Source organism: Podarcis vaucheri (genome assembly GCF_965113315.1).
Source record: "Podarcis vaucheri genome assembly, chromosome: 2".
NCBI lineage: Eukaryota > Metazoa > Chordata > Lepidosauria > Squamata > Lacertidae > Podarcis > Podarcis vaucheri.
Window position 1 is genome coordinate 90,505,714 of NC_138760.1, and position 25,527 is coordinate 90,531,240.

Sequence of the window (25,527 nt, forward strand, 5' to 3'; positions counted from 1 at the left end):
GGGTGTTCAGGTTCCAGCAACCGCAGCCGTTTTCATTCGCCTGCTGCAACAGCAGCAGCAGCAGCAGCTCCTGGGAGCCTTCGCCTCTCCACCACGCCCCCTCCCTCCCGCGCCAGGACCGGCGGCTACCGCCGACCGAGGATCTCCCCGCTGCTGAATTAGAAATCGTGTGCATTGCGCAGTGGTCTGCATTCCGGCCGCGGCCGGGCTCCAGCTTCCGCCGGGGTCCTAGAGGGAGACGGAGCGGGTGCGCACCCCCCTATTCAGCGAGCAACCTGCGGGGAAGAACCTGCAGCAGCCCTAGGGTCCCGCCCTGAAGATTGCGGGGTCCGCAATGAAGGGCTTCAACTTTGCCCATCGACTTGGGAGGCCCAGCCCCCACAGATATCTTATTGTGGGTGCCGACCCCCTGGAGGTGGCAGAAGCCTCTGTGTGTGCGTGGGCTTGGGCGGAAACTGGAAAGGTTTGGTCTAAGTTTGGCCTCATTGAGGGGCATTATTTCAATCTGAGTAATAATAATAAAAATAAAATAAAATAATAATAATAATAATAATAATAATAATAATAATAATAATAATAATAATAATTTATTATTTGTACCCCGTCCATCTTGTACCCACTCTGGGCTGCTTCCAACAAAGATTAAAAATACATTTAAAAGTAGGAAAATGAGAGTACCCCTAAACATTTTATATTTTTTTTAGAAAAAAAGCACTGGCGCAAGGAATAACAAGGGCTCGCCTCCATAACCTAATTGCAGCTCCAATGCGCAGCCCTGGAGGCTGCAATAATATTGGGGGAAATAGGTTTATCCATGCATTAGGGAATTAATCATCTTGGCCTCAACCAATTAAACAATTTACTAAATCTGCATACATGTATATGCAAGGGCTCCTTTGGGAGGAAGGGCAGGATATTAAACTTAATCAACAAAGAAGTATTGCTAAATATGGTCAAACATATTTTCTAGGGAGTAAGCCCCATTTATTCTCTTCATAAGCTGCCGAACAACAGTTCTTCCTGCATGACATACAAGAGAACTTTAGAAGCCCATAAAAATTATCTTTAAATCAAAGTTGAACATAATGAACAAGAAAAAGAGTACAAGTCTGAGTTCTGATGAGTCTTGATTTATAAAGAGTACTACCTATTCAAAGGATGAAAAGAACCACAGGGCAGGCAAAAGATGGCTGAGGCTAAAGACTTGCATCAGTTGGTTCATGCAGGAGAGAAAAAGGAAACCATCTTTCTAGACATTGGTCTTGAACCATTGTTCCCCCCAGTTTCTCTGCAGGGGCAGGTTTAATTCCTCAGGCAACACTACTTGCCAAACACTAGCATACTGATACTGGTTTAGTACCCCATGCTGGTTTTAGTCACCTCAGTGCTAGTAATGACATTAGTGGGGGGGGGGAATCCATTTTTTTTTGGGGGGGGGATTCTTAAATACAGAGGAGTGTGTCAGATTAATGTATCTGAGATTACTGCCAACACCTTTGTCCACAAATCATTCACAAATGGTCACCCAGCATAGAGGTAGAAAAGGACCTTGAATCTTACAACCTTTCCAATGTAAAAGGGACACAATTTGATTCCTCTGGTGGAGCTTCACCAGGATAAGCTGTCACCTGTGTTGTCATTTTAACACGTGATTCCCAAATCCTGACTGAAGTGGGCTTGCTTAGATCATACTGCATTCCAGTTTGCTTCTGCTCTGATGGCCCTCTTATCTGTCTCACTAACTGCAGATTATATGTGGTGGAAGATAATTCTTTTGTCCTGTTGGCTAGAAGCATTGCAAAAGAACCTTTGCATCAACATGCTTCAAATTGCATCGCACATCCCAATTATGCATTTCTGAGGACATTAGAAAGGCACCGTGTCCCTTGACCACAAATTATAAAAACTACCACACTTTTAAGAGAGGAAGACCCTTGCAATAATTTATATTAATTTTGGACTTTGGCATATAATATTATTGGGAAGATTATTTGAAGGGCTGCATTTTGTTGGTGGAGCTAATGATTTTCATACCGAAGGTTCATGGTTCAGTCCTTTCCATCTCCATCTGGAAGAGACCCCTGCTGAAAGAGTCATTGCTGACCATGCTGAGCTTGATTGACCAGGGATCTGACTTAGTGTAAGGCAGCTTCCTATGTTCTTCCTATACTGCAGTTGGCAGCAGCCCTCCAGGCTACTGAGAGGCATTTCCTAACAGGAGGTACTGATAACTGAACCTGAGACTATGCACATAAAGCACATACTCTGTCATGTTATGGCTTCTTTATCTTGAGCTGAAGCAATTAAAACAGAGACACACTCCATGTAAGCAATAATATAGAGGAACCAGTTGCCACCTACTTCCAACAACATGGCAATTGTTCAAGTTTGACAATCTTGGCATAAATATTGGCAGCAGGGCCAGCCCAAGAGCTGCAATTGTACAACTATAAGCCTAGGTGCATAACTTGGCAGGGGGATGCAGGAGGGCACAAGGAGAAGGGGACGACAGAGGACGAGATGGTTGGACACTGTTCTCGAAGCTACCAGCATGAGTTTGACCAAACTGCGGGAGGCAGTGGAAGACAGAAGTGCCTGGCGTGCTCTGGTCCATGGGGTCACGAAGAGTCGGAAACGACTAAACAACAACAAAGCAGGGCTCATCTTGAGTGTGGGCAGCAATCTTGTTTGGGTGTCAATGCAAACCTCTGGTTCTGAAGCTGAGCCAGCAAATCCAGAGCTGTTCTTTTTCCAGTTTGCCTTCATGCATGCACTGGAAGAAAAGCATTTCCACTATGGCATCATGCATGGCAACACAGAGTCTTAGCTGTAATAATTAAGCTCCATGTGTGCCTGTATAACTGTTATAGTACAGTAGCAAAAAGTTCCTGGATGGTTTTGGCCAAATTGGAGGAAAGGCACTTAAGTAACACAACTTGCAGATACTGTCGTTCTCAACCATTTACAAATATTCTAACCTTCTTTGCCAGCTGCACAAATACATTGAATGTGCAGCCAGAAGTCTTGCAAGGTGAACAGTAAGAAGATGGCCAGACATAACCTCTGTGGGTTTACTTAGCCAACATGCAGCTTCCTTGCTGTTGAGAGAGTGCAGCTCTGAGCTGAGCTCCCGATGGAGCTTGGGCTGTGCTGAAGCAGCAACACTGCAGAGAAGCTTTTGCTCAGCGTAATGGAGAGCTATTAAATCATGGCAGTAACAACTGCATAATTGAGAAAAGACACGGTGTGGGTCTTAACCACTCCATGCCAATTTCTTGATAAAAGACTCGCTGTCATGAGCTGGCAAGACAAAGGGGAGAAGGAAGAGGATCTTGGCGAGGGGTGCAGCTGTGACTGGGACCCACTGGGGCAAGCTGGGAATGGAAAAGGAGAGGTTGGGGGAGAAGAGTCGGTGGAAGAAGATTGGAAAAAATTTAAAGACTATCTACAGAAATACTGTAAAATTAATGAATGTTAAAGGGATGTTGGAATGAAAACAAGCGGTGTTGGTAAAGAGATTAATAAGAATATGTAAATATGGATTGATAATGGTGGAAAATATATATTTACTATAGGTTAAGATGCTGAGTAAGGTTAAATGATAGAGGGTAAGGATTTGCTGAACTAAATATCTGAATTGGAATACAAAAAGAGAGGTGTGAGGAGGTCAAGAAACTAGTGAATGAAATATAAGATATGAAAGTACTAATCTTTTTTCTGTTTTGCTTATTGGCGTTTTTTATTCTTTTTTCTTCTATTTTGTTAACTTTTTTATGTGTTTTGTTTTGTATTTTTTTGTAGTTTTTCTTGGCTTTTGTATTCTATGTCTAAATTTTGAAGCCTTTGATTGTTTATGAAACTTCAATAAATATTACTTTTTTAAAAAAGGAAAAGAGAGGTTGGGGTTGCGGAAAGTACACACGGGATGACAAGAGGATGGGGGTCAATGTGCAGGGACCCGAAGAGCAGGACCTCACATCAGAACCAGAGAGACCCATCTCCACAAACAAGGCAGGCTTCGAAGTGTTGGCAGCAGTGAGAGAACGCTCTGGGAAGCTGAGGCTGACCAGGTGGGGCTCACTAGCTCAAGGAGGAGGTGTGCAATTCCTCAGCTGGAGTAGGTTCAGAACAGGTGAGGGTCACAGCCTTATCAAGCCCAGATGCTGCAGTCAGCAGGCAAAGTGCAGACGGGAAGCAGAGCTGAAGTTGATGGACCTTGCGTGGATGTTCCAGGACTTCTATGGGACTGTTTCTTGACTGTTGAACTTTGTACTTGACATACTATAGATAGACATATATAAACAACTATCTGATTTTTAGAAGACATCTGAAGGCAGCCCTGTTTAGCGAAGTTGTTAATGGTTGATGTTTTATCGTGTTTTTAATATTCTGTTGGAAGCCGCCCAGAGTGGCTGGGGAAACCCAGCCAGATGGGTGGGATATAATTTATTATTATTATTATTACCGCCCCACAGACACTCCCACTCAAAAAGGTGGTGGTGGGGAAATAGTGAGAGGTTTGCTTTGAGACCAGACCATGGTTGGGGAGATGGAATTGTGCCCATTCTGCTCCAGGGACTGAAGAATTGTTGTTTCAATATTTTTCTTCTACTTAATACAGTGGTACCTTGGGTTACATACGCTTCAGGTTACAGACTCCGCTAACCCAGAAATATTACCTCGGGTTAAGAACTTTGCTTCAGGATGAGAACAGAAATCGTGCAGCAGCGGCAGCAGCAGGAGGCCCCAGTAGCTAAAGTGGTCCTTCAGGTTAAGAACAGTTTCAGGTTAAGAACAGACCTCCAGAATGAATTAAGTTCTTAACCTGAGGTACCACTGTATAAATAAACCAGTTGATCAGACCCATTAAGAGTTGGCATCTTACATGATTACTGTGTCTAGCTTATAATTTGAAGTTGAAAAAATGGGGGGGGGGGAGGATATCTTAAACTTTACTCTCTTTGAAAGATTGGCTGGGCAAGATGGAGCAACTCCCCTGTGGGGAAAGGGTGTGGTATTTGGGATCTTTTTAGTTTAGAGAAAAGGTATGTTGGAGGATGGCTTGGCTTTGCCTCCATCGGCAGAGGAAACGCTGCTTCTGAAAACCAGTTGCTGGAAATTGCAGGAGGGGAGGGGGGGCTCTTGTACAGACCCCAGTTTCTCTTTACCCAGAATTCCATCTGGCCCCTAATTTGGAAGATTTTAGGTATTTGTGGTCTCTTCAGTGGGTGGGGTATGCTAGACCTGGCTTTTATAGGAAGAAATGAGTTTTTATGGTATTTTGGTTTTAACCTTCAATACTATTTTGTGAATCCCTTTGGATTACTTTTTGTGTACAGGAAAAATGACAAACCAGTGCAATAAAATCATCAAAACTTTAAGATAGCAGATCAAAGGTTTAACCAACACGATTTATATAACACTATATTTCTATATATAACCAAGAAGGGGAGGGGGGCACAGAAGAGAGAGAATGCAAGGCTTCTAGCAAACCTGCTAAGTATTTTCTTTTTAGTCAGCATCAGTAAGCCAAAAGCGAGCTTTAGTGTAGGGATGATTGCTGATATCCAGGACTGTGCTTCCATTCTTTCCAGAGAAAGCATTTGCCTATTGAAGCATAGAGCAGATATTCTATCATTAAATATTTAATCAGCATGGGCAAGACAACTTGCCATGCCAAGTACTCCAGAAGATAATGGTAGTTCTCTTGCCCTTCATTATTAAACACATTCAGAATAAACAGGGTACTAGATCCTGTATAGGCAGCGGGGATCTTGTATAATTATGTTTAGAACCATCTCTGGCCAGGGAGTTTACGGAGTAAAATAATACAGGATACTAATGAAGGACCAACTGTGGACTGGCAGACTTGCAGAAGAGAACAAATTAACCTCTGGAGAATCAGGAAACATTACAAATAGACATTAAGGCACAAAGGTTGGCAAGGGAGGAAGGGGGCTGGCTGATGGCAGAGGAGACTAGACAAAGCAACATGTCCACTAAGTGGGAAGTGGCGATGGAAGAGCTGGCTGCATTTCCATGAACATTTGAGTCTAAGCTCTAGTTACTATCAGTATTGCCAGAACTAAGTATGGTACAGAAGCCCCACAGCCATCAATGTATTTAGATTATTCGTCCTGTCTTAAAAAGCTTAGAGTATGTAAAAGTCAGGCACTGAAAAATTGGCATATAGCACACCCCTGTTATTCTTCTAGAAGTATATTTGCTTCTGGAAGAGGCCTAGGTTTGAATTTTCACAACTAGTGCTCTGCTCTTTAACATTTTCATTCAGTGCACTAAAAATATGGTGGAAGAGAACACTAAAAAGCACTTACTGTCTATGAGCTGACCTCAGGAAGAAGAGGAGCAACCTCCAGCCAAAAACAGATATAAAACTGGCTCCGAAACATCTTTACGTAATGCAATGAGACACCCAGAAAAACACTCAGGGGGTTAAATAAAGAAGTCCAAATTACATAGTGTTGAAAATGTAATAGGGAGCAAGTCAGCCAGCTGTGAAGTGGTGGTTGTTGAGTTGGTTTGTTTTTTGCCACTAGTCAATGACTATGAAGGAGGTGCAGCTCTGTCTAGCTTAAATGTCTCCAATTCAGTCTTTGATGAGACAATAAGGGTCTCTAAGCTTGCCACAGGCAGGCTGAGTGGGCAGACAAACAATTTGCCAGAAAGCTCAGGCAGCAAGAGACCAGCAAATTCTCTCATTCCATGAAGAGCAGCACATGCAGTTGATGCACAAGGACTTAGGAATTTAATATTCTCTTACAGAAGGAAAAACCTTTTATTTTCCATTTCAAAACAAACTTCACAAAACCTGCCTCCTGCTAGACAAGTGCATAGCAGCCTTACAAAATAGGAAAGAAGTACTTCAAGATACACTGTAGTCTGAAGAGAAGTTCTAGTTTAAATCTGTCTCTGAACACACCACTTGGGTTTTTCATACATACAATAGATCAAGAACTGTTAATTCAATGACAGACTTATGAACATTATCTATACGTTCAAATCAAGAGGGAAAATGCTTTGCCTGTTTGTTTTCATGTGTCTGAAGAGGGGTCTACACACCACTACCTTGTAGAAGATTAATGAGCCATCTTCATGTGCAGAAACAACACATTTCTTCAAGGTGTGAAAAGTTTGTGCGCTCAGCTTTGGACTGTATAATAAATGGAGAGAGATGGAGTACAACTTGCGCTTACGTTCCCTCTGCTTGTTTAGATAGCCTAAACAAAGTCATTCCCAGTTACAGAAGGGCAGAACCTTGCAACCAGGTTGGCAAGCCTGTGGCTCTCCCAGTGTAGCCTTCCAATTCCCATCAGTCCCTGATAACATGGCTAATGGTCAGGGACTATGGGAGCTAGAATTCAACTGTGTCTGGTCACTGGGTGCCCAACCCCTACCCGCTAAAGTTTAATCAATCTAGGAAGGTAATTTGAAGAAGAAAAACCTGCCCAAGTGGAGTCAAATTTCAAAAACTTAGGGGGCAGCAGGAAACCATTCCTGCAACATTTCATCCAGCAAGCTCAGCTACAATTAAGCTTAGGAGTTTGAGTATTTGGCTCCATTCTATTCTATGCACAAGCCCTTCGTAGCAGACAATCCAGATCTTCCCTGTGATACTGCTTTGCAACAGCCTGTGTACCACTGCACCACTGGAGGAAGCACAGTTCTAAATTCTTATTATCCGGAGCCACTCAGGAATTTGCTGGCCTCAGAATGCCTGCACAATCAGTTTCCGCTTCACGTCGCGGCTGAACCTGTTCATCTTGAACAATTCACTGTCGTAGAAGGCAGAAAGGTTGTGGATGTTGATCTGGCGAGCCTGGGAGAAGGGTGGGGGGCAGAGAGAGGAGAATAATATAAAGAGGTGTGTTTGCCAGACTTTCCCACAAGCTCCAAATAGTTTAATCAAGAACAGATTCATAATGAATGCCTATCTGTCTAGCAAAGCAACAACAACCAGGAGAACAGAAATGGAGATGACTGAACAGTTAAGGACACAATAACTGTATCTGCCTCATCTTTGAAGAGCAGCTCTTCTGGATCAAGCCAAAGGCCAATCCAGCAGTGGCCAACCAAATGCCTATGGGAAGCCTGCAAGCAGGACATGAGTGCAACAGCGTTTTCCCCTCCTGTGGTTTCAAGCAACAGGCATTTGGAAGCATTGCTGTCTCCAGCAGTGGAGGGAGCACACAGCCCACCAGGCTGGTGGCCACTAAGACTCTGCTTCACATTAAATCTGTTTCTGTGATCGCTACAGCTGTACCTAAGGGGTGCAGACTTTTAGCTCCTCTCTCACAGGAACACCTGGCAGATTAGATGGACTTGGACATTTTATCCACAAGGATTTAATGCTACTAAATTGAATGTGATAGTTTCCTTGATCTTGAAGGTCCTTTTTCCAAGGATAGCTGGATTGCAACTTCTCTGACCACTGGGCAACACTTAACTGTGGCTGGTGGGAACCGTCGTTCAGAAACACCTTAGAGGGTCACAGCTTCACCATCCCCTGCATTAAAGCTTCAAGACATGTGTGCAATGTCCAGAGAAGTTGTTGCAGAGGCTGAAGCCCAAAGGCTTGCCTGGTGCTACTGTATTATACTTCCCCTTGCAACAATTGATGCTCACAGCCCAAAGCTTAGAAAGGAAACACAGAAGGGTATTTAGGCTCCCAAGAGCAGCAAGTACGTTGGGGGAAAGTCACCCACATACCTTATCAACTAAATCTTTCTCCGGCACCTCAATGGTATCTTGCTGAGCCCCGTAGCGATTCCTCTGGTACATTGTCTGTTCCGACACCAACTGCTTCAAAATGAACAGCAAGAGCTCGTTGTTATCTCGCCTGAAGGCGAGGTACCTTGAGAAAGTCTGTGCAGGAAAAACAGGAAGCAAGGTTTGGAGAGTCATCAAGACCATCACACAGATTGAAAGGAGTGGGGGGGTACATTCCAGTGATGACGACATTTTAAGTAAAGGAATCATCCACTGACCACAGAAAAATACCTCAGAACAGGCTTTCTGAGGAAGAAAATGCTGGACTTTTTGGAGAAGACTGGCTACTGAGTTTTACTGAGTGCTACCAAGAGAAAGCAACGTAAAAGGGGACTACAGTGGTACCTCTGGTTGCTGACAGGATCCCTTCCGGAGCTCCGGTCAGATCCCAAGGTTTTCGCAATTGGAGGTGCCTGTTCTGAGCATGCGGCGAAACCTGGAAAAATACTTCCCGGTTTGCCGTGTGCATAACCTGAAGGATACGTATCCAGAGGTGACGCAACTAGAGGTACCACTGTATATATATCCTACTGCAAAGGATGGTGAATGGAGAAATTCACTTGCATGGGATCTCTTGTTCTTTTGTTTCATAGGCTCAGGCTACTGACACAGGAAATCAGTGCATCTGCTCTAGGGGCTTTGATTTCTCAAGAAAAATAACAAGGGTCTTTAGTCTAACCACACCTAGCTGTTTTCAGTCTGCCTAGTTAGTAGGTCCAATGAGGCCAAAGAACTGAGCCGCTGTTTGGGTCTAGCCCTGTATCTCAATTACACTGAAGTTCTGGAGCTGTCAGTTGTTGACCCCATATTCCTTTAAAAAGGAAAGGAAAGGATGACCTCCCATCTACGCAGCCCACAAGCGCAGCCTCACATACCTTCCGCATGCTCCTCATGACACTAAATTTCTGCGTGTCAATGAAGCTCTCCAGCATCACCCGGATGGCCATGTTGACATCGTCCTCCACTACATAGTCCCGCAGGTGCATGCGGGCGTGGGCCTCGGCCATCCGGATCATGGACTCAATATGACGCACGGTGATGGGGATGCTTCCTGTCGCCTGCAGGGAGAGAGAAGGAGCGTCCCAACTTGCAAAGAGCTTGCTTCTGACCTCGTTGCCTATGTATGTCAGCAACGTATCAGTTTGTAAGCCCCTTTTGCCCGCTGTGAAGTGGTATATTGTAGAAGCTGGACAAACTCAGTTAAAACACAGAGAAAGACATATAAAGAGCACAGGGAGATTAGCAGAAATATAATGAATAAGGAGGATTAAAGCTTGGTTCAAAACAAGCGTGTTCCACATCACTCTTGTCCATTCAGTCCCTCAGTTTGAGATTTTTTTAAAAACCCGCACAAAAAAATACAGAAATAAAACCAGTAACACTAACTGTTTTATGAGATGACCAGAGGGCTGCCTTTCAAGCTGCCCTTGAGCTGCATGCTCAAAAATATTATTCACGTGCTGTAGATTTAGATAAACTTTAGCGAAATTAAACTTCACACACACAACTTTTCAGTTCAAAAAATAATTTTTCCCTCACAAGTAACAGCAGTGCCAAGCGAGTAGAGAAGGCCAATGGTCACCACAGGTGTGTCAAATGTGGCCCAGAAGTGACCCTGGGGCCAGTAATGCACTGTTCTCCCTGTTTTCCAAAACAGATGGCCAATTGCAGGAAATCCCACTTAAGAGATGGAAGGGGAAGAGATCCTGGGAGGACAATTAGCCATCACTTGAGGCGCCACTTGGAAGGCCTGAGCAGAAATCATATCATCAGGCTTCCTAGCTGCTTGAAGCTGCTGTCACCCGCAAGGTGGGCAGGGAGACATTTAAACTTGAGAAGCAGCCCTTTGATCGCTGTGCAAAACTGTAAGCTGACAGAAGAAAAAAAGCTGGCAAAGTGTTGACTGAGCCGTAACACCCCATTCTACGAAGATCCTCTGGGAACAGGGCTTTGATTAAAAACATGGAGCGAACGAATTCATCCAGCACACCTCAGTTCAGTACTTCCCAATTGTCCTGCAGAGCCTCTTGGGGGGGGGGTTGTTGTTGGCTTGGGGGGGGGGCTATTTCTATGGTAGTTTTTTGTTATGTGAATGGAGCCGCAGACCCCCTAGGTGGGTTTTGCAGACACTGCCTTAGTTCAATGCTACCGACTACTAGATAGAGTGCACCATCTGCTGGCAGACAAACTGCAATGCGCAGAAGATGAGCAACCTCCCAGCTGGATGATTTAGCAGATAAAACTCTTTTAAAAAGACACAGGAGCTCCAGGGCTGCCTTGGAGCTGCTTCACTTGTCAGGTGAGAGGGGTATCATCTGCACAAGGCCCAACAATTCAGTTTCCTGCATCTTTAGGGAGCAGAGCAAGGCGTGGAGGCGCCTCTGCCCTGTGTTATCACCTTACTTCCTGCCATGTCTGCTTACCATGGATTCTTTCCTGAGTTCACTGTACATCCTGGCAACTTTGTCCTGGTCCATCTGGTTGAGTTTTGGGTGGACTTTCTCCTTTGCATAAATAATGTACTTCTTCAAGATCTCCTGTGGAATGGGTTCTACGCCGTAAGTATTTGGGAGGACAATCTCTTGGGAGTCTCCGTTCGCCATGTCCTTGCTGTTGGGGTGATGTTTGATGTGACTGCCGACAACAAACCGAGCTAGCATCTCGTCCTGCAACGAGTCATTGAAGAGGGAACAGGCAATGAAATCCCGTCTTTTAGAAGTCCCAAAAATAAAAACCTACACCAAGCAACTTGCAACGTAGAGGAAAAGAGAAAGGGCAACCCTGGGTTGAAGATATGCAAGAGCTGGACCGTGTTACTAAGCAGCTGCGTTCATCCAAAGTGTCCTCAGTGGACAAGGCTGCTGGGATGCAGAATTTATCACTGCTCCTTCATAAAACTATGCCAATTGGTAGCCCCTTGGCGAATCAGTCCTCAAGCCTTGCTCAGGTCATAAAGAACTTGCAAAGCCTCATACCTGAACAGGATCCACTGTGTCCCTGACCACACAGAGGATATCAAACCGAGATATGATGGGCTCAGTCAGATCCACGTTTTCTGAGAAAGTCAAGGAAGGGTCATAGCGCCCACCTAGAAGGAAAGATAGCGGCTTAGAAAGAGCTGATGAACCCAAAGACCAGTGCTTTCCCCATTTCCTGGTACCGATTCATCTTTGCACCCCTGATTACAGTCACAGACTCCTTTCCGCCTCGCCAGACCTACAAACACGCAGCAGAACATCCAAAGAACAAGGCAGCTGTAAAGCCAACAGCGTGCGTCTTTTCGAGCAACTGTGGAATAGCAACAGCTTCCTGCACCCCTGACTCATACCTATGGGGTTGGCAGCAGCAATGATGGTGCAGCGAGCTTGCAGAGATGTGACAATGCCAGCCTTGGAGATGGAGATGCTCTGCTGCTCCATGGCTTCATGGATGCTGGTCCTGTCCTGATCAGTCATCTGAAGAAAGACAAAGGCATTCACCTATCAAAGCAACTCAGCCCCTGAACACTTATAATAAAGAGTGACATCACCAGAAGCCTCCAAGCAACTATGTTTAGCTATTTACCTATTTAGGAATTTTCTAGGACAGAAAACCCCATAGCAGACCAGACTATCTCTTCATTGAGCACCATACTCTGATTATTGGTGGCTCTCCACAGTCTCAGGCAGAAGGCCTTTCCTTTCAACTGCTACATTAAAAAACAACAACCTGGAGAGGTCCTGGGTCTGTACCTAGCACCATCCATGTGCCCGGCCATTGCACTATATTCTCTTCCCAACTTCTTGAGAGAAGCATTTTCCCAGAGAGTCATGAATTCAAGAGCTTGTGCTACCTGTTTATATTTTACTTATTGTTCATATTTTTAAAATCTATCCCACCCTTACCCCATATATGCCCACTGACCGCTTCAATCTGCGGACCTGGCACTGTTACAGGTACCACATAATAAGAAACTGACAGCACTCACTCTTCGGAACTCTCTGCCTATTGACAACAGGGTGACACTTTCACTGTACACTTTTTGGCACCTGCTAAAAACATTTTTGTTTAGGCAAGGCTATCCAGACAGGTCGAATGCTGACATGTGTTTCAATGTGGTTTTTCAGCTTATTATTGATTTTAATTTATTTATCTATCTCATTTTTATTAAGTCTCCAACAATATTTCAAAGTATTTATCCTAATATACAACTTCTTTAACATACAAAGTTTATTCTTGACTTCCCACCGCTTTCTTGATGTTTTTTACTCCTTTTAATTAGCTCCTTTTACAGTGGTGCCTTTCAAGACGAAATTAATCCGTTCCGCGAGTCTCTTCGTCTTGCGAAGCACGGCAATTAGCGGCTTAGCAGCTATTAACGGCTTAGGCGGCTATTAACGGCTTAGCGGCTTTAAGAAAAAGGAAACAAAATTGCAAGAACTCGCAAGACGTTATGTCTTGCGAAGCAAGCCTATAGGGAATTTCGTCTTGCGAAATGACTCAAAAAACGCAAAACCCTTTCGTCTAGCGAGTTTTTCGTCTTGCGAGGCATTCGTCTTGCGGGGCACCACTGTAATTATTTAAACTCCGCTACCATTAAATCTTTCAGTAATCCACTGCTTATGCAATTTAAAAAAAAAATTTGCGGGGGGGAATAGTTGGTGTTTTAAATAGTTGGTGTTTACTGCTAATTTTATTCTTTTATTTTTTTTGTAAACCACTTTGAGGTTTTACTACAATGAAGCAGCATATGAACCTTGCAAAATAAAAACAAACAAATAAGCTAAATGCTTTGCTGGACTGGTGTCTCCTTTGCTTCCAGGTCAAAGATCCGAGTCTGCAACCTTGACCTCTATGGGCAGGTTCACAGGCCTTGGACAGCCCAGGCAGCTTTATTCAAAATCTACCTTGGTCCTGGTGCCCAAATCAACACTCACCTTGTCAAATTCATCTATCAAGCAAACCCCCCTGTCTGCCAGCACAAGGGCTCCTGCCTCGAGGGTCCACTCCTTGCTCACGGGGTGCCTCTGCACGTAAGCGGTCAGACCGACAGCGGAAGCTCCCTGGCCAGTGGTGAAGATCGCTCTGCTGGACGCTTTCTCCACATATTTGAGGAACTGAGACTTGGCCGTTCCAGGATCTCCGCAAAGCAAGACGTTGATGTCACCACGGACCTTATGTTTCCCTCCTAAAGCGTTTAACGACACACACAAAAAGCGAGTCTAACTAAAAGCTCATCGTTCATGTACAGCACTGTTCGCTAAAATGTAGAACTCAAGTGCTGCCCTCTAGAGGAACAACATAATACTGAAGGAGGTATTTCAACAATAAAAAGATAAAACAATGCAGAATGCTATGCTATGCTGGTATCCTTTCACAAGGGCCATAAAACTGGAAAGGACAGATACCTGGAAATAAAAACCAGGCCACCAGGTAACTGGACAATGGACAGAATTCCCAATCAAGCTCTGGGAACTTTAGAATCATGCCATATATTGTAAACATTTTGGGCAGAAAGGTCTTCTGCAAAACGTTCAAAGTGGAGACTAACCAATTTCTTTTGATTGCAACGAGATGAATGAACTGCACTGAAAATTAAGAGTGGCCTTTCAAAACTGTCTGTCAAGTCACACCTCTCTGGTGTAATTTCCTTTTGCACTATAGAGATAACCTCTGCAGCAGTTAAGGCAATATTGATCAGACAGCTTCTTTGGGTAACAAGCTCTTTGACCTACCTGGATTTTTGGGTTCTCCTCCAAACAGGGCTAGAGCCAGGCCCCTTTTGATGTCTTCGTGTCCATAGATAGAAGGAGCAATGCTGGCAAAGATCTGCAAAGGAAGCAGCAGCTGTTTTCAGGACGCCATCTTGGATGACAAAGAGGTAGCGAGAGAAGCAGCCATGTTACAATGAAAAGCTGCTTAAAGGCTCTAGAGGTGCAGCCCTTGTTCCACTTGCATAGCAACATCAGCCATATGCAGCAGTAAGAGAGAACAATGGTGTGCATGACTGCATGCGTGGTGCTATGGTTTGAGACACTCAGCCAACAAGCTCAATGGATCACAGTCTCTCAGTCCAACTCACCACACAGGGCTGTTGCGTGCATAAAATAGAGAAGAGTAGAATCATGTGCACTACCTTGAGATCCTTCGAGGAAAGGTGGGATATAAAATAGACAAATGTGCATATTTATATGTGCTAATTTGGAAAGGGTTAGGGGACCCAGGTAACACTCAGCACCTTATAACTGCACATTGTGAGCATACCTTTTGAATTTGTGTAAAGGTTTTTTTGGAGAACCACATTGGCCGCTCCAAAAGAGTTCTGTAGCAGGGAAATTTATTTATTTTTTACTTGAAGCCTGTGGGCCTTTCTGTTCTTGGAATCAAAAAGCTGCTTGCCTTTGGATGAATAGCTAGACTAAGGAAGTGAAGGGGTGGTAAAGCCTGCTACCAGGGGAGCAATAATTCTCCTGCACACATGAAATACAAACACACCGTAGCTAAACGCTGGAGGAACAAATGGGGCGACAGAAAATATTTGGGGAGAGTACCTGCAACCCACTGGAATAGTCTACATGCCATGTTCCTCCATGCAGTTTCTGACTGGTTAACCCATTCCCTGTCCTCAAGTGGGAAACAAAAAACCCAAAGGTGAATTTGGTTCCAAACTCACTTTCTCTCCAATTTGCTCATCCTTGGACAGGCCTACGATGACCTTCATGTCCTCATCTGTCAGCTCCCCAACGGCTACCTTGTTATCCTTCTTGGCAATGTGATTTGCCAGGATCACTGTCGCAAAGACGGGAAACCCATTGGCAGTATTCAAAGATCCGTCATAATTATTATGGTATATTCCAGTTAGCTCCTGAAAGGCAAAGGGGGTGCGGGGGTGCGGAGAGAGATTCTTTAGTCACTGGTACCAAGACAAATCCCTGCAACTGAAGGAGCCATTGAAGATAATGAAAAGCCAAGCTGATAGATGCATTTTGGCATCCTGGTGACATATGCGTGACTGAGCTGCTCTAGAAACAAGTTGCTAACTCTATTTGATGCTGTTCGAAGCATAGTTAAGTGTCTGAAGAAGTTTCCTCAGCGTGGCGTGGACACTATTGTTCTGTTTAATAGATGTGATGCATATGACATATTAACACAACATCTGCAACTTCTACCTGGAAAAAACCCATCATCATCTGTTTTCCTTTAAACTATTCTGCTGACAACAGCGCCTTCGCTTCTTTGAAGTTCTGCACAGCATGCCAAGAGTCTTAATTTCCAAGGAATCTAGATGTAAAACCTGAGTTGGCAGCCTACAAGCCTAGACAGGTGCGTGTGTCATCATGCAGATAAAAAAAGTATCTGCAAAAATATGGAAATGACCCAAGTTTTTATTTTCTGCTATTGAGTATAATGTACAAAACCACCGGGGGAGGGGGCTTAAGAAGCCTTGAGTTAGCATTCTGACAGATTTAAGGCGCATGCTTCATACACACAGTACAATTTTAATCAAGATGACAAGCCACCCCCTTCTCAAATTCTATACACCAGACCATTTTCTTAATGGTTTTGTGAGTGCGGTAGTCTCTCTGGACTTCTCACTCTCCTTCCTCTGGCATCGTACTCACAATCTCGTCTCCTGGCTTGCAGCTGTCAACTAGGTCGGCAAGCAAGATGGCATCCTTGGAGCGAGGGAGCCTGCCCGCTGCCACTTTCCCTGGGCTCTCCTGGATTTTGATGCGCTGGTAGTTCTGGTAGACCGTCTGTGGGGAAACAATATTAATCAGCCAGCAGGTCAAAGGCAACAAAAAGGACAAGGACACACAGACACACCAACCAACATTTCAGAATGGAAAGAAGGAAGCCACAATATCAAAAGAGGCATTGCAAACAGGTCTCTCTAGATCATTTTCCCGTTACGTTTACAAGCCCAAAGCCTTGTAAGGCCTGGCTCTATAGGGAAAGAAATGGTACAAATGTTTTCTATGTATCAGCACTGAATTTATGAGGACTAGTATGGCATTCTATGCTTTCATGCAAGGACAGGCCCCTTGCCCTTACATCCACACAAGAAGCCTCCAGGAGAGTAGCCATGTCAGTATGCAGCTGCAAAAAGACAGTATCTACTGCATTGTGAAGTGTCCACACAAGGCAGATTATCACTCCCCAAACCACCACTATACAAAGTTCAGAATACTTTAAACAAAAGCATCACCCTTCAAGGTCCCAACACATGCCAGATTCCCTGCAGAAGCCACTGAAGAAGAAGAGTTTGGATTTGATATCCCGCTTTATCACAACCCTAAGGAGTCTCAAAGTGGCTAACAATCTCCTTTCCCTTCCTCCCCCACAACAAACACTCTGTGAGGTGAGTGGGGCTGAGAGACTTCAGAGAAGTGTGACTAGCCCAAGGTCACCCAGCAGCTGCATGTGGAGGAGCGGAGACGCAAACCCAGTTCACCAGATTACAAGTCCACTGCTCTTTGGAAAGGTGATGTATAGGGTTGCCTGCAGCAGTGCAGTCTGGGTAAGCTGGACTAGGTCAAATGGAATAGTATGTCTTATCAGTCTCTGCTTAAATACCTCCAAGCAAAGAAGAAAGAGCTGAGCTCTGGGCTAATTTGTCCCAGCTATATATGACATATGCATGTCTTTAAGACATAAAACAGTAGGCGCTAGACTCCTAAAATCACCCTAATCCTTGCTTACCTCTTCCATGTTAATTTCAAAGGGACCCACGGACTGACACTCTGGGCAGGATCCTGGCTTTACTTCCTGGTTCTGGGACTGCGTGAAAGGCCCTAGGATGAAGCTACACTTGGTGCAGTTGTATTTGACCATGCTGAGCTGGGGCAGGACCCCTGTGCAGCTCGTCACAACTCCACTCGTCCGGATCAGCTGGTTCAAGTGCAGCTGCCTGAGAGAAAAAGCGAAATAAAGAACTGTTGAGATAGATCCCGTACTTTAGGGAAGTGCAAAATAACCGCAGTCGTCTGCATGCTATCATGGCAACCGAAATGCAATTAAAACAGGTTCACTGTCTTAGAATGGATTATTTGACGAAAACGAGTTCTTATTCATAGCAGCTCCCTAATGAAACACACACCACAACCATCAGAAGTCTTGCCACCCAAGGAGTGAGAAGGAAAGAATTGCAGCTACAACATCACAGGCGGATACTAGAGCTGAGGAGGCAGCAGTCAACTAGTTGCTGGGCGTTTGGGAAACTGCTCAGCGCGCCGGGGCTTCGGGATAAGAGGCAACTCTGTGCAAGCCGTGGGAGGGCTCCTGCGGCTTGCACAGAGCTTCCTGAAGCCTGGAGAGCGAGAGGGGTTGGTGCGCACCGACCCCCCTCGCTCTCCAGGCTTCAACGAAAGCCTGCATTTGCCCCGTCCTATAGGGCGAAAAATACGGTAATTGGTTCAAAATTGGGAAAGGAGTACGACAAGGCTGTATATTGTCTCCCTGCTTATTTAACTTATATGCAGAATTCATCATGCGAAAGGCTGGGCTGGATGAATCCCAATTAAGATCGCCGGAAGAAATATCAACAACCTCAGATATGCAGATGACACAACCTTGATGGCAGAAATTGAGGAGGAATTAAAGAACCTTTTAATGAGGGTGAAAGAGGAGAGTGCAAAATATGGTCTGAAGCTCAACATCAAAAAAACTGGGCCCATCACCTCCTAGCAAATAGAAGGGGAAGAAATGGAGGCAGTGAGAGATTTTACTTTCTTTGGCCCCACGATCACTGCAGATGGTGACAGCAGTCACGAAATTAAAAGACGCCTGCTCCTTGGGAGAAAGGCGATGGCAAACCTAGACAGCATCTTAAAAAGCAGAGACATCACCTGGCCAACAAAGGTCTGTATAGTTAAAGCTATGGTTTTCCCAATAGTGATGTATGGAAGTGAGAGCTGGACCATAAAGAAGGCTGATCGCCGAAGAATTGATGCTTTTGAATTATGGTGCTGGAGGAGACTCTTGAGAGTCCCATGGACTGCAAGAAGATCAAACGTATTTATTCTTAAGGAAATCAGCCCTGAGTGCTCACTGGAAGGACAGATCGTGAAGCTGAGGCTCCAATACTTTGGCCACCTCATGAGAAGACTCCCTGGAAAAGACCCTGATGTTGGGAAAGATGGAGGGCACAAGGAGAAGGGGACGACAGAGGACGAGATGGTTGGACAGTGTTCACGAAGCTACGAACATGAGTCTGACCAAACTGCGGGAAGCAGTGGAGGACAGGAGTGTCTGGCGTGCTCTGGTCCATGGGGTCACGAAGATTCGGACACGACTAAACAACAACTTGTGTTTTCTGCACCACCTAGGTTTGGATTCAGACTTACTCAGGTTTAGAGTAGACCCACTGAAATCAGGGAGGCATCAGATGATCTAACTCGAGTCCCATTGATTTCAATGGGTCTACTCTAAAGCCTGGGTCCAATGCACTGGATCCAAACAATTTCTTTTTAAACACGCACAGAATCTGAAATTACAATTCTAATCCTAAACATTTGTTTCAACATAAATCTGACTGAAAACAGTAAATCCTCTAAAGGAATATGTTACAGATTGGAGGAGTAACGTGAAAAGGAGAGGTTTGCTTCTGCTTAGGGAAGATTTAACAAACACAGAGCTTCCCCCAACCACTCAAATAACATTCTACCCTAATGCTGTTACTAAATGGTTACTTGTTGTGGTCACAGGGAATGAGGCAAGTAGCTGTTTGCAAGCCTGGCTGCCTACACATCCTGGCCATTTATATTAATGAGCTTATCCACCAGAAGTCTTAGAAGGACTGCTCATCACCCAAACCAAACCAATTCCTCACCTGAGTGATCTTAACTCCTCCACCAGAGGCAGATGGGAGATGCGGACGTGGATTTCCTTGGCAATCCGGTCATATTTGGGGTACATAGCTAGCACTACTTCCTTGGCCGCTTCATCAAAGATCTTCAACATTTCCGCTGGGGCTTCTGGAAGGAAATAGGCGAGGACGTGCTCCCGAGCAGCCAGATCTTCATAGTTCACCACCAGGCTCTCTCTGTTCTCTTTGGCACAAGGACAAGTATGTTTTTGACAAATGATGGCTCAGTTTTTCCAACCCATCATAAAAAGTGTTAAATATCTTGTACATTAAGCACTACAATCTTACAAATCTTCTTCTACATCATATAAATGTATTGCACATGATGTTACCTAACAGCATATGAACCGTTCTGAATATCAGGTGTAACCTTCTTCTCTTCCTCTTGTTATCTGATCACTTCTGAACTATAAATCTATAATATCTATACAGGTATGGCATAGGCTGCAGAAGCCCTACAGGTTAGTCACTACACTAATCAGTTACACTGATGAAGATGCTGGGAATAAAAACACACAAAAAGTGGCTTCCAGATCAGGAAGGAGATGCATCTGAACATGATTTCAGTCATCGATGAAAACACTAAGGAAATGGGTGCTCTTCCCCATCCTCTCCCCATATTCCTACACAGCTGTACCTTTGCACATGTCACTGATCCTCTCCTTAAAGACATTGTGCCCATGGTCATCCACATGAGTCTTCAGGAAGTTCTTGAAGCGGTGGTAGATCTCAAGCCGAGGCGCTACCATAGACACCCACTCCCTCACAGAGTGCCCTTTCATGTCTTCCAGGTTCTCAATGCTCTCGATCATGTCTTCATCTTCATCCTCACCATCAGCAGCTCGCTCAGCAAGGCGCCTCTTTCGCAAAGGACGGTCCTCATCCTCATCATCGCTATCTGGAGTTTCCAGAGGGGGTAAAGGTTTTGTGTTGTTTTTTTAAAAAAAGGACAGATCAGACAGAACATAAGGCTTTTGATGCTACCAGTTAATGTAGACAATTCTGGAGAACCAATCTCTGTGACAAGATACAGCTCCAAGCCTAACGACCTCACATCCCATTTTGAGATTAGAACCCATGCCTTGCATGCTTACAAAATGAGACATGCAATATTAACAGTGCAATCTTATGCATGTTTACATGGAAGTAAAAGGTGAAAAGGTAAAGGATCCCTGGATGGTCAAGTCCAGTCAAAGGCGATTATGGGGTTGCGGCGCTCATCTCGCTTTCAGGCCGAGGGAGCCAACATTTGTCCACAGACAGTTTTCCGGGTCATGTGGTCAGCATGACTAAGCCGCGACTGGCGCACAGAGGACTGTGACGAGTGCCAGAGCGCAGGGAAATGCTGCTTACCTTCCCGCTGGAGCGGTATCTATCTACTTGCACTGGCATGCTTTCGAACTGCTAGGTTGGCAGAAGCTGGGACAGAGCAACGGGAGTTCATCCCATTGTGGGGACTTGAATCGCTGACCTTCCGATCAGCAAACCCAAGAGGCTCAGTGGTTTAGACCACAGTGCCACCTGTTGTGGAAGTAAGTCTCGGTGCACTCAATACGTTAAGTGCACACTGGATTACAGCCTAAAATTGCTCTATTGCTCAATTTCTTGGAATTTTAAAGATCATTTTAAAAATATTTACTATCTGAAAGATCTAAACGCAAACTATTGCATGGCCTCCAGGAGAGGAGACTGCAGCCACTTTGCTCCTTTCTCTGGTATTGCTGCTGCTGCATTACACGTGAACTGAGTCACCGTAAATCATTTTGAAAGCATTGCCGAAGGGCAACCTACAAATATTCTTAATATATAAATTTGTACAAATAGAAGTGCCAGCCAGTTGCTTTTCAGAAGATGCATTGTACAGGTATAAGCTATTGAGCAAATAGAAACAAGCTTTATAGATGGTTTTCTTCCCCACCTCATAATACTAAAACCTGGGGTCATCTGAAGAAACTGAACGGTAGTTGAAGTACTTATTCAAACTGTGCACAATGGAATGATAGAACTCACCACAAGATACAACAGTGTGATGGCCACCCATCTGGATGACTTTAAAAGGGGATTAGACAGGTTCATAGAGGCCAACAGTATCAAGAAGAAGAAGAAGAAGAGGAGTTTGGATTTGATATCCCGCCTTTCACTTCCTTTAAGGAGTCTCAAAGCGGCTGAAGGCAGCCCTCTTTAGGGAAGTTTTTAATGTTTGAAGCTGTACTGTTTTTAATATTCAGTTGGAAGCCGCCCAGAGTGGCTGGGGAAACCCAGCCAGATGGGCGGGGTATAAATAATAAATTATTATTACATTATTATTATTATTAACATTCTCCTTTCCCTTCCTCCCCCACAACAAACACTCTGTGAGGTGAGTGGGGCTGAGAGACTTCAGAGAAGTGTGACTAGCCCAAGGTCACCCAGCAGCTGCATGTGGAGGAGCGGAGACGCAAACCCGGTTCCCCAGGTTACGAGACTACCACTCTTAACCACTACACCACACTGGCTCTCAACAGCTTCTAGTCACAATTACTCCTGAATGCCAGTTGCTGGGGAAGCAATGGCAGCCATGGGCTCTTGCATCTGGGTGGCCACTATCAGAAAAGGGAACTGGAGCAGACGGACATTTGCTCTGATCAAGCAGGACATTCCTTATGCTATTAAGCTGCAAATACATACCATAAAGCAGGCCGCTGTGCATGCGGCCCGGGCCACGGCCCATCTCACGGTCCCTCTGCCGCATTGCTCTCTCTGCTGCTTCCCTTTGGCTGGCAGTCAGTTCCTCCACATCTTCATCATCCGTAGCTATGCCTTCAGGTACGTAGCGATCAAGCTCTGGAATAGGGCGGTAGTCCCTAGACACACACATTCTTCAGTTAATCAACCTGCGCAGCGTGAGTGAATCATCTGCATACCTCACTTAAATTTACAGCAGACACAAGCACCTGTTAACATGTTAAAGGAGTCTGTTGCACAGCACCTACCCAGGAAAAACGCAAGGCACCTTGGCGCAATCTGTACGATGTTTGCCATTTTTGCATGGAATAACAACTGCAGTTGTTATTCCAATGGCCCCTCTAGCACAGCATCCCATTCCCACATAGGCCAACCACAGTGAGAAGCCCACAAGGAAGACCTGAATGCAAGAGCGTTATCCCCTCCTGTGGTTACCAGCAACTGGTATTCAAGAGCATTGCTGCCTCCGAAAGTGGAAGCAGAGCACTCATGCTACGGTTGTGCAAATGAAACACACAAAGCTGTGCTGTGCAAAATGAGATACAGGAGTACAGATATCCCCAAAGGCAGCTATCTTGCCATGGGCTGGGTAGACTCCCCGACCACATGTAGCTGGTAAGTTTGTCAGAAGCTGCACTGGGTGGGAAGTTAACTCCTCTGCCCAGCAACCAAAGAGTAACAATGGGTTTTTCTGACCCTTGGAAGAGCATGCAGAACATAAACAAGAGCATATACATGGGCCTTTATTAAATTACCTAGCACCATCAGTGTACACGGTACGTTGCAAGATCTGAAACAATAGTATGCTCTCTAACCCTACTGAAGGAAAATACATCAGAAGGAAGAGATGATAAAGAGGACAAGGCAGATATATAATGAATTAAAATAGAAAACAATTTTCTGAATTTATCCCAAAATACAATTCCACAGAACAGGATGCAAACAGAAGGTGTAAATGGACGATCAAGATTGTTAGACAATATCACGGTCACACAGCAAGGGAGATCTGTCTTCTGCACATGATGCCAATGCAGATGCGTCTGGGTGAGTTCCACCACCTTTATCCTGATGATCACCTGTCAGTCTGGCCAGAAGTGTCATTGATGCAAACAGAGCAAATTCATACACAGTCAAGATGTTACATGTGAGTAGTTGTCCACAGAAGCAGCTGTATTCTTTTTTTTGGGGGGGGGAGCAATATTTACAAACTTCTGAACTAGAAATGCTACTAGAAGGCATGCCAGATTTTGGTTTACTTTCAGCAATAAATCCTGGTGAAAGCAATAATATATTTTGCAGACATGTTCACATACCCATCAACACTTAAAGGATGAAAAATCCAATATCCTCCATAAGTTGAGATCCTTTGAAATAAATCCTAATTACTTATCCATGTAGAAAAGAGTAAATTTGCCAAATGTATAACACCTGCACCTCAGAAGCTTCTTATTTCAAGGAGGTCCAGTTTCCATCAATGCAGGTGTATCACCTGAATTCTGCCACAACAGAAAAGAAATCTCACAGGAGGATTTGGCCACCGAAGAGAAAGTCTCCTACCTTTCCATCCCTTCTCCAAACAGCTCTTCTCCATCTTCTTCTTCTTCATCAGGGAGCTGCTCTGTTCCCAAGAGTCCTTCAGATTCATCCTCAAAGGGGGGCAGATCTCTCCCAGGACTAGAAGTGAAGGTTTCTCCCCTACGAGAGCTGTGCGCAGGGCTGGTTGCCACATTAGACTCTGAGGAATCCTAAGAAAACACATGGTGCCAAGTGTAAAATTTGCAATAAACAATATCCTTAAAAGCTGGATTCTTGGGGTATGAAGGGATGTGCTTTAAACATATGGTATGTACACTATCCCATGTCAGGAAGCAGAATCATTCCCCTGCTAAGTGCAGTGCAATTATACACATGCTTCATCAGAGGTAAATCCTTCAGAGTTCAGCAGGGCAGGCTTGCACTAAGCGTGCACAGGGTTACTTGTTTCCACGCAGGGAATAGATTTTGAAAGGAAACTTAATTCCACACGCAAATTGCCCCTGCGTTCTGAAGTGGTGCAGCCGGGACACAGATTCGCCCCTTCCAAGCGAGGACTGGGCTCGTGCGTGGGGTGGGGTATTTTGCAGGCTGGCGTTTGACAAAAAGTCCACTTCCTTCCCTCCCTCCACCACAGAACATAGTTGGGGTGCAGACGCCGTCAGCTTACAAACACCCTCCCAAGCAAATGGGTGGTTCTTTTAGTAAGATTCCTCCGCAGCACCCCAGGCCGGCCACAATGGGAAGAAGACAAAAGGCCCGACGGAGGTCTCAGATGGGGGGAAGGAAACTCTTATCAGCGTCAACCGGGAGAACCATAGAATCAGTTGGAAGGGATTCCCAGGGTCATCTTGCCCAACCCCCCCGCAATGCAATCGTGTGCAGCCCCCGAGTCCAGCGCCTACTCACCGCCATCTCTGCCGCTTTTCTTCACCTCTCCCCTTTTCCTGCTCACAGCGCCGGACGCAGCCCGAATTCCGCGCGAAATGGATGAATCACGTGGCCAAAAAGCCCGCGAAAGCTCATGAATAATAAATAAGCTCATGAATATGCAGATAAAGTGGCACCGCCTCCTCGTGAGCGAATAGGGGAGAGCGTGCTGCGCCTATTAATCAGCTCCCAAGGAAATTGGGTGGAGCTTTTGCTCGGGAGGGAGGGCAGGAGGCATGCAGCCCGACCCTGTGCATTTTGGGCTGGGGGAGGGGACTTAATTGCCTTCAGTGAGATTTGATTTGGAGGAAATGTGCAGAAAATTGGGTTGTCCTTGTGCATAGGGTTAAATTAATTGGTTCTAATAAGATTAGGTGCTCCCTAACACATGGTTTAGGCCGGCGGGAGGAAGGGGAAATGGAGATGCCGGGCCTGGGGTGAGGGTTCCGTTAATGCGGGGCATTCCCTCATCAAGATTTTTCCTCGGCTGGGTCTAAAAACTCGTTTCCCATCTACTTAGCTGCATTAGCCCTATATGACGAATTGAAGGAGGAAGCAGCGTTCTGTGACTTCCCATTGTTTTCCACTTTTTAATCCGTTGGAGGTTTACGTGGGGAACACCCTGTTCATGAATTTTGTTTATAGCTAGTTCAAAATACAGGGGCCTTGACTGCTCGCTGGGGCAGAATCTCGCAGTTCTCACTGAC

The 25,527-nt window shown here is 45.1% G+C and overlaps 1 protein-coding gene across 1 annotated transcript; it reads right to left on the bottom strand.

Moving 5' to 3' along the window:
- Window positions 1-6,765: 6,765 nt before the first annotated feature.
- MCM2 (minichromosome maintenance complex component 2) lies at window positions 6,766-24,930 on the bottom strand. Its single transcript, XM_082209429.1, has 16 exons — window positions 24,800-24,930; window positions 23,915-24,102; window positions 22,301-22,476; window positions 20,271-20,531; window positions 19,598-19,817; window positions 17,470-17,677; window positions 16,389-16,523; window positions 15,440-15,631; window positions 14,502-14,595; window positions 13,704-13,954; window positions 12,116-12,242; window positions 11,763-11,875; window positions 11,211-11,453; window positions 9,663-9,845; window positions 8,728-8,883; window positions 6,766-7,837 (listed from the first exon to the last, which is right to left on the bottom strand). The coding sequence occupies exons 1-16, from the start codon at window positions 24,803-24,805 to the stop codon at window positions 7,727-7,729; spliced, it is 2,664 nt and encodes an 887-aa protein (XP_082065555.1). The 5' UTR covers window positions 24,806-24,930; the 3' UTR covers window positions 6,766-7,726.
- Between the last annotated feature and the right edge of the window lie 597 nt (window positions 24,931-25,527).

Bases quoted from the DNA above. Each gene is read 5' to 3' on its own strand.
- MCM2 (XM_082209429.1), bottom strand. The intron at 17,678-19,597 runs GTGAGGAATTGG...TTTTTCTCTCAG, and splicing joins GAGGAGTTAAGATCACTCAG to GCAGCTGCACTTGAACCAGC. The intron at 9,846-11,210 runs GTAAGCAGACAT...CTCTCCCTGCAG, and splicing joins AACTCAGGAAAGAATCCATG to GCGACAGGAAGCATCCCCAT.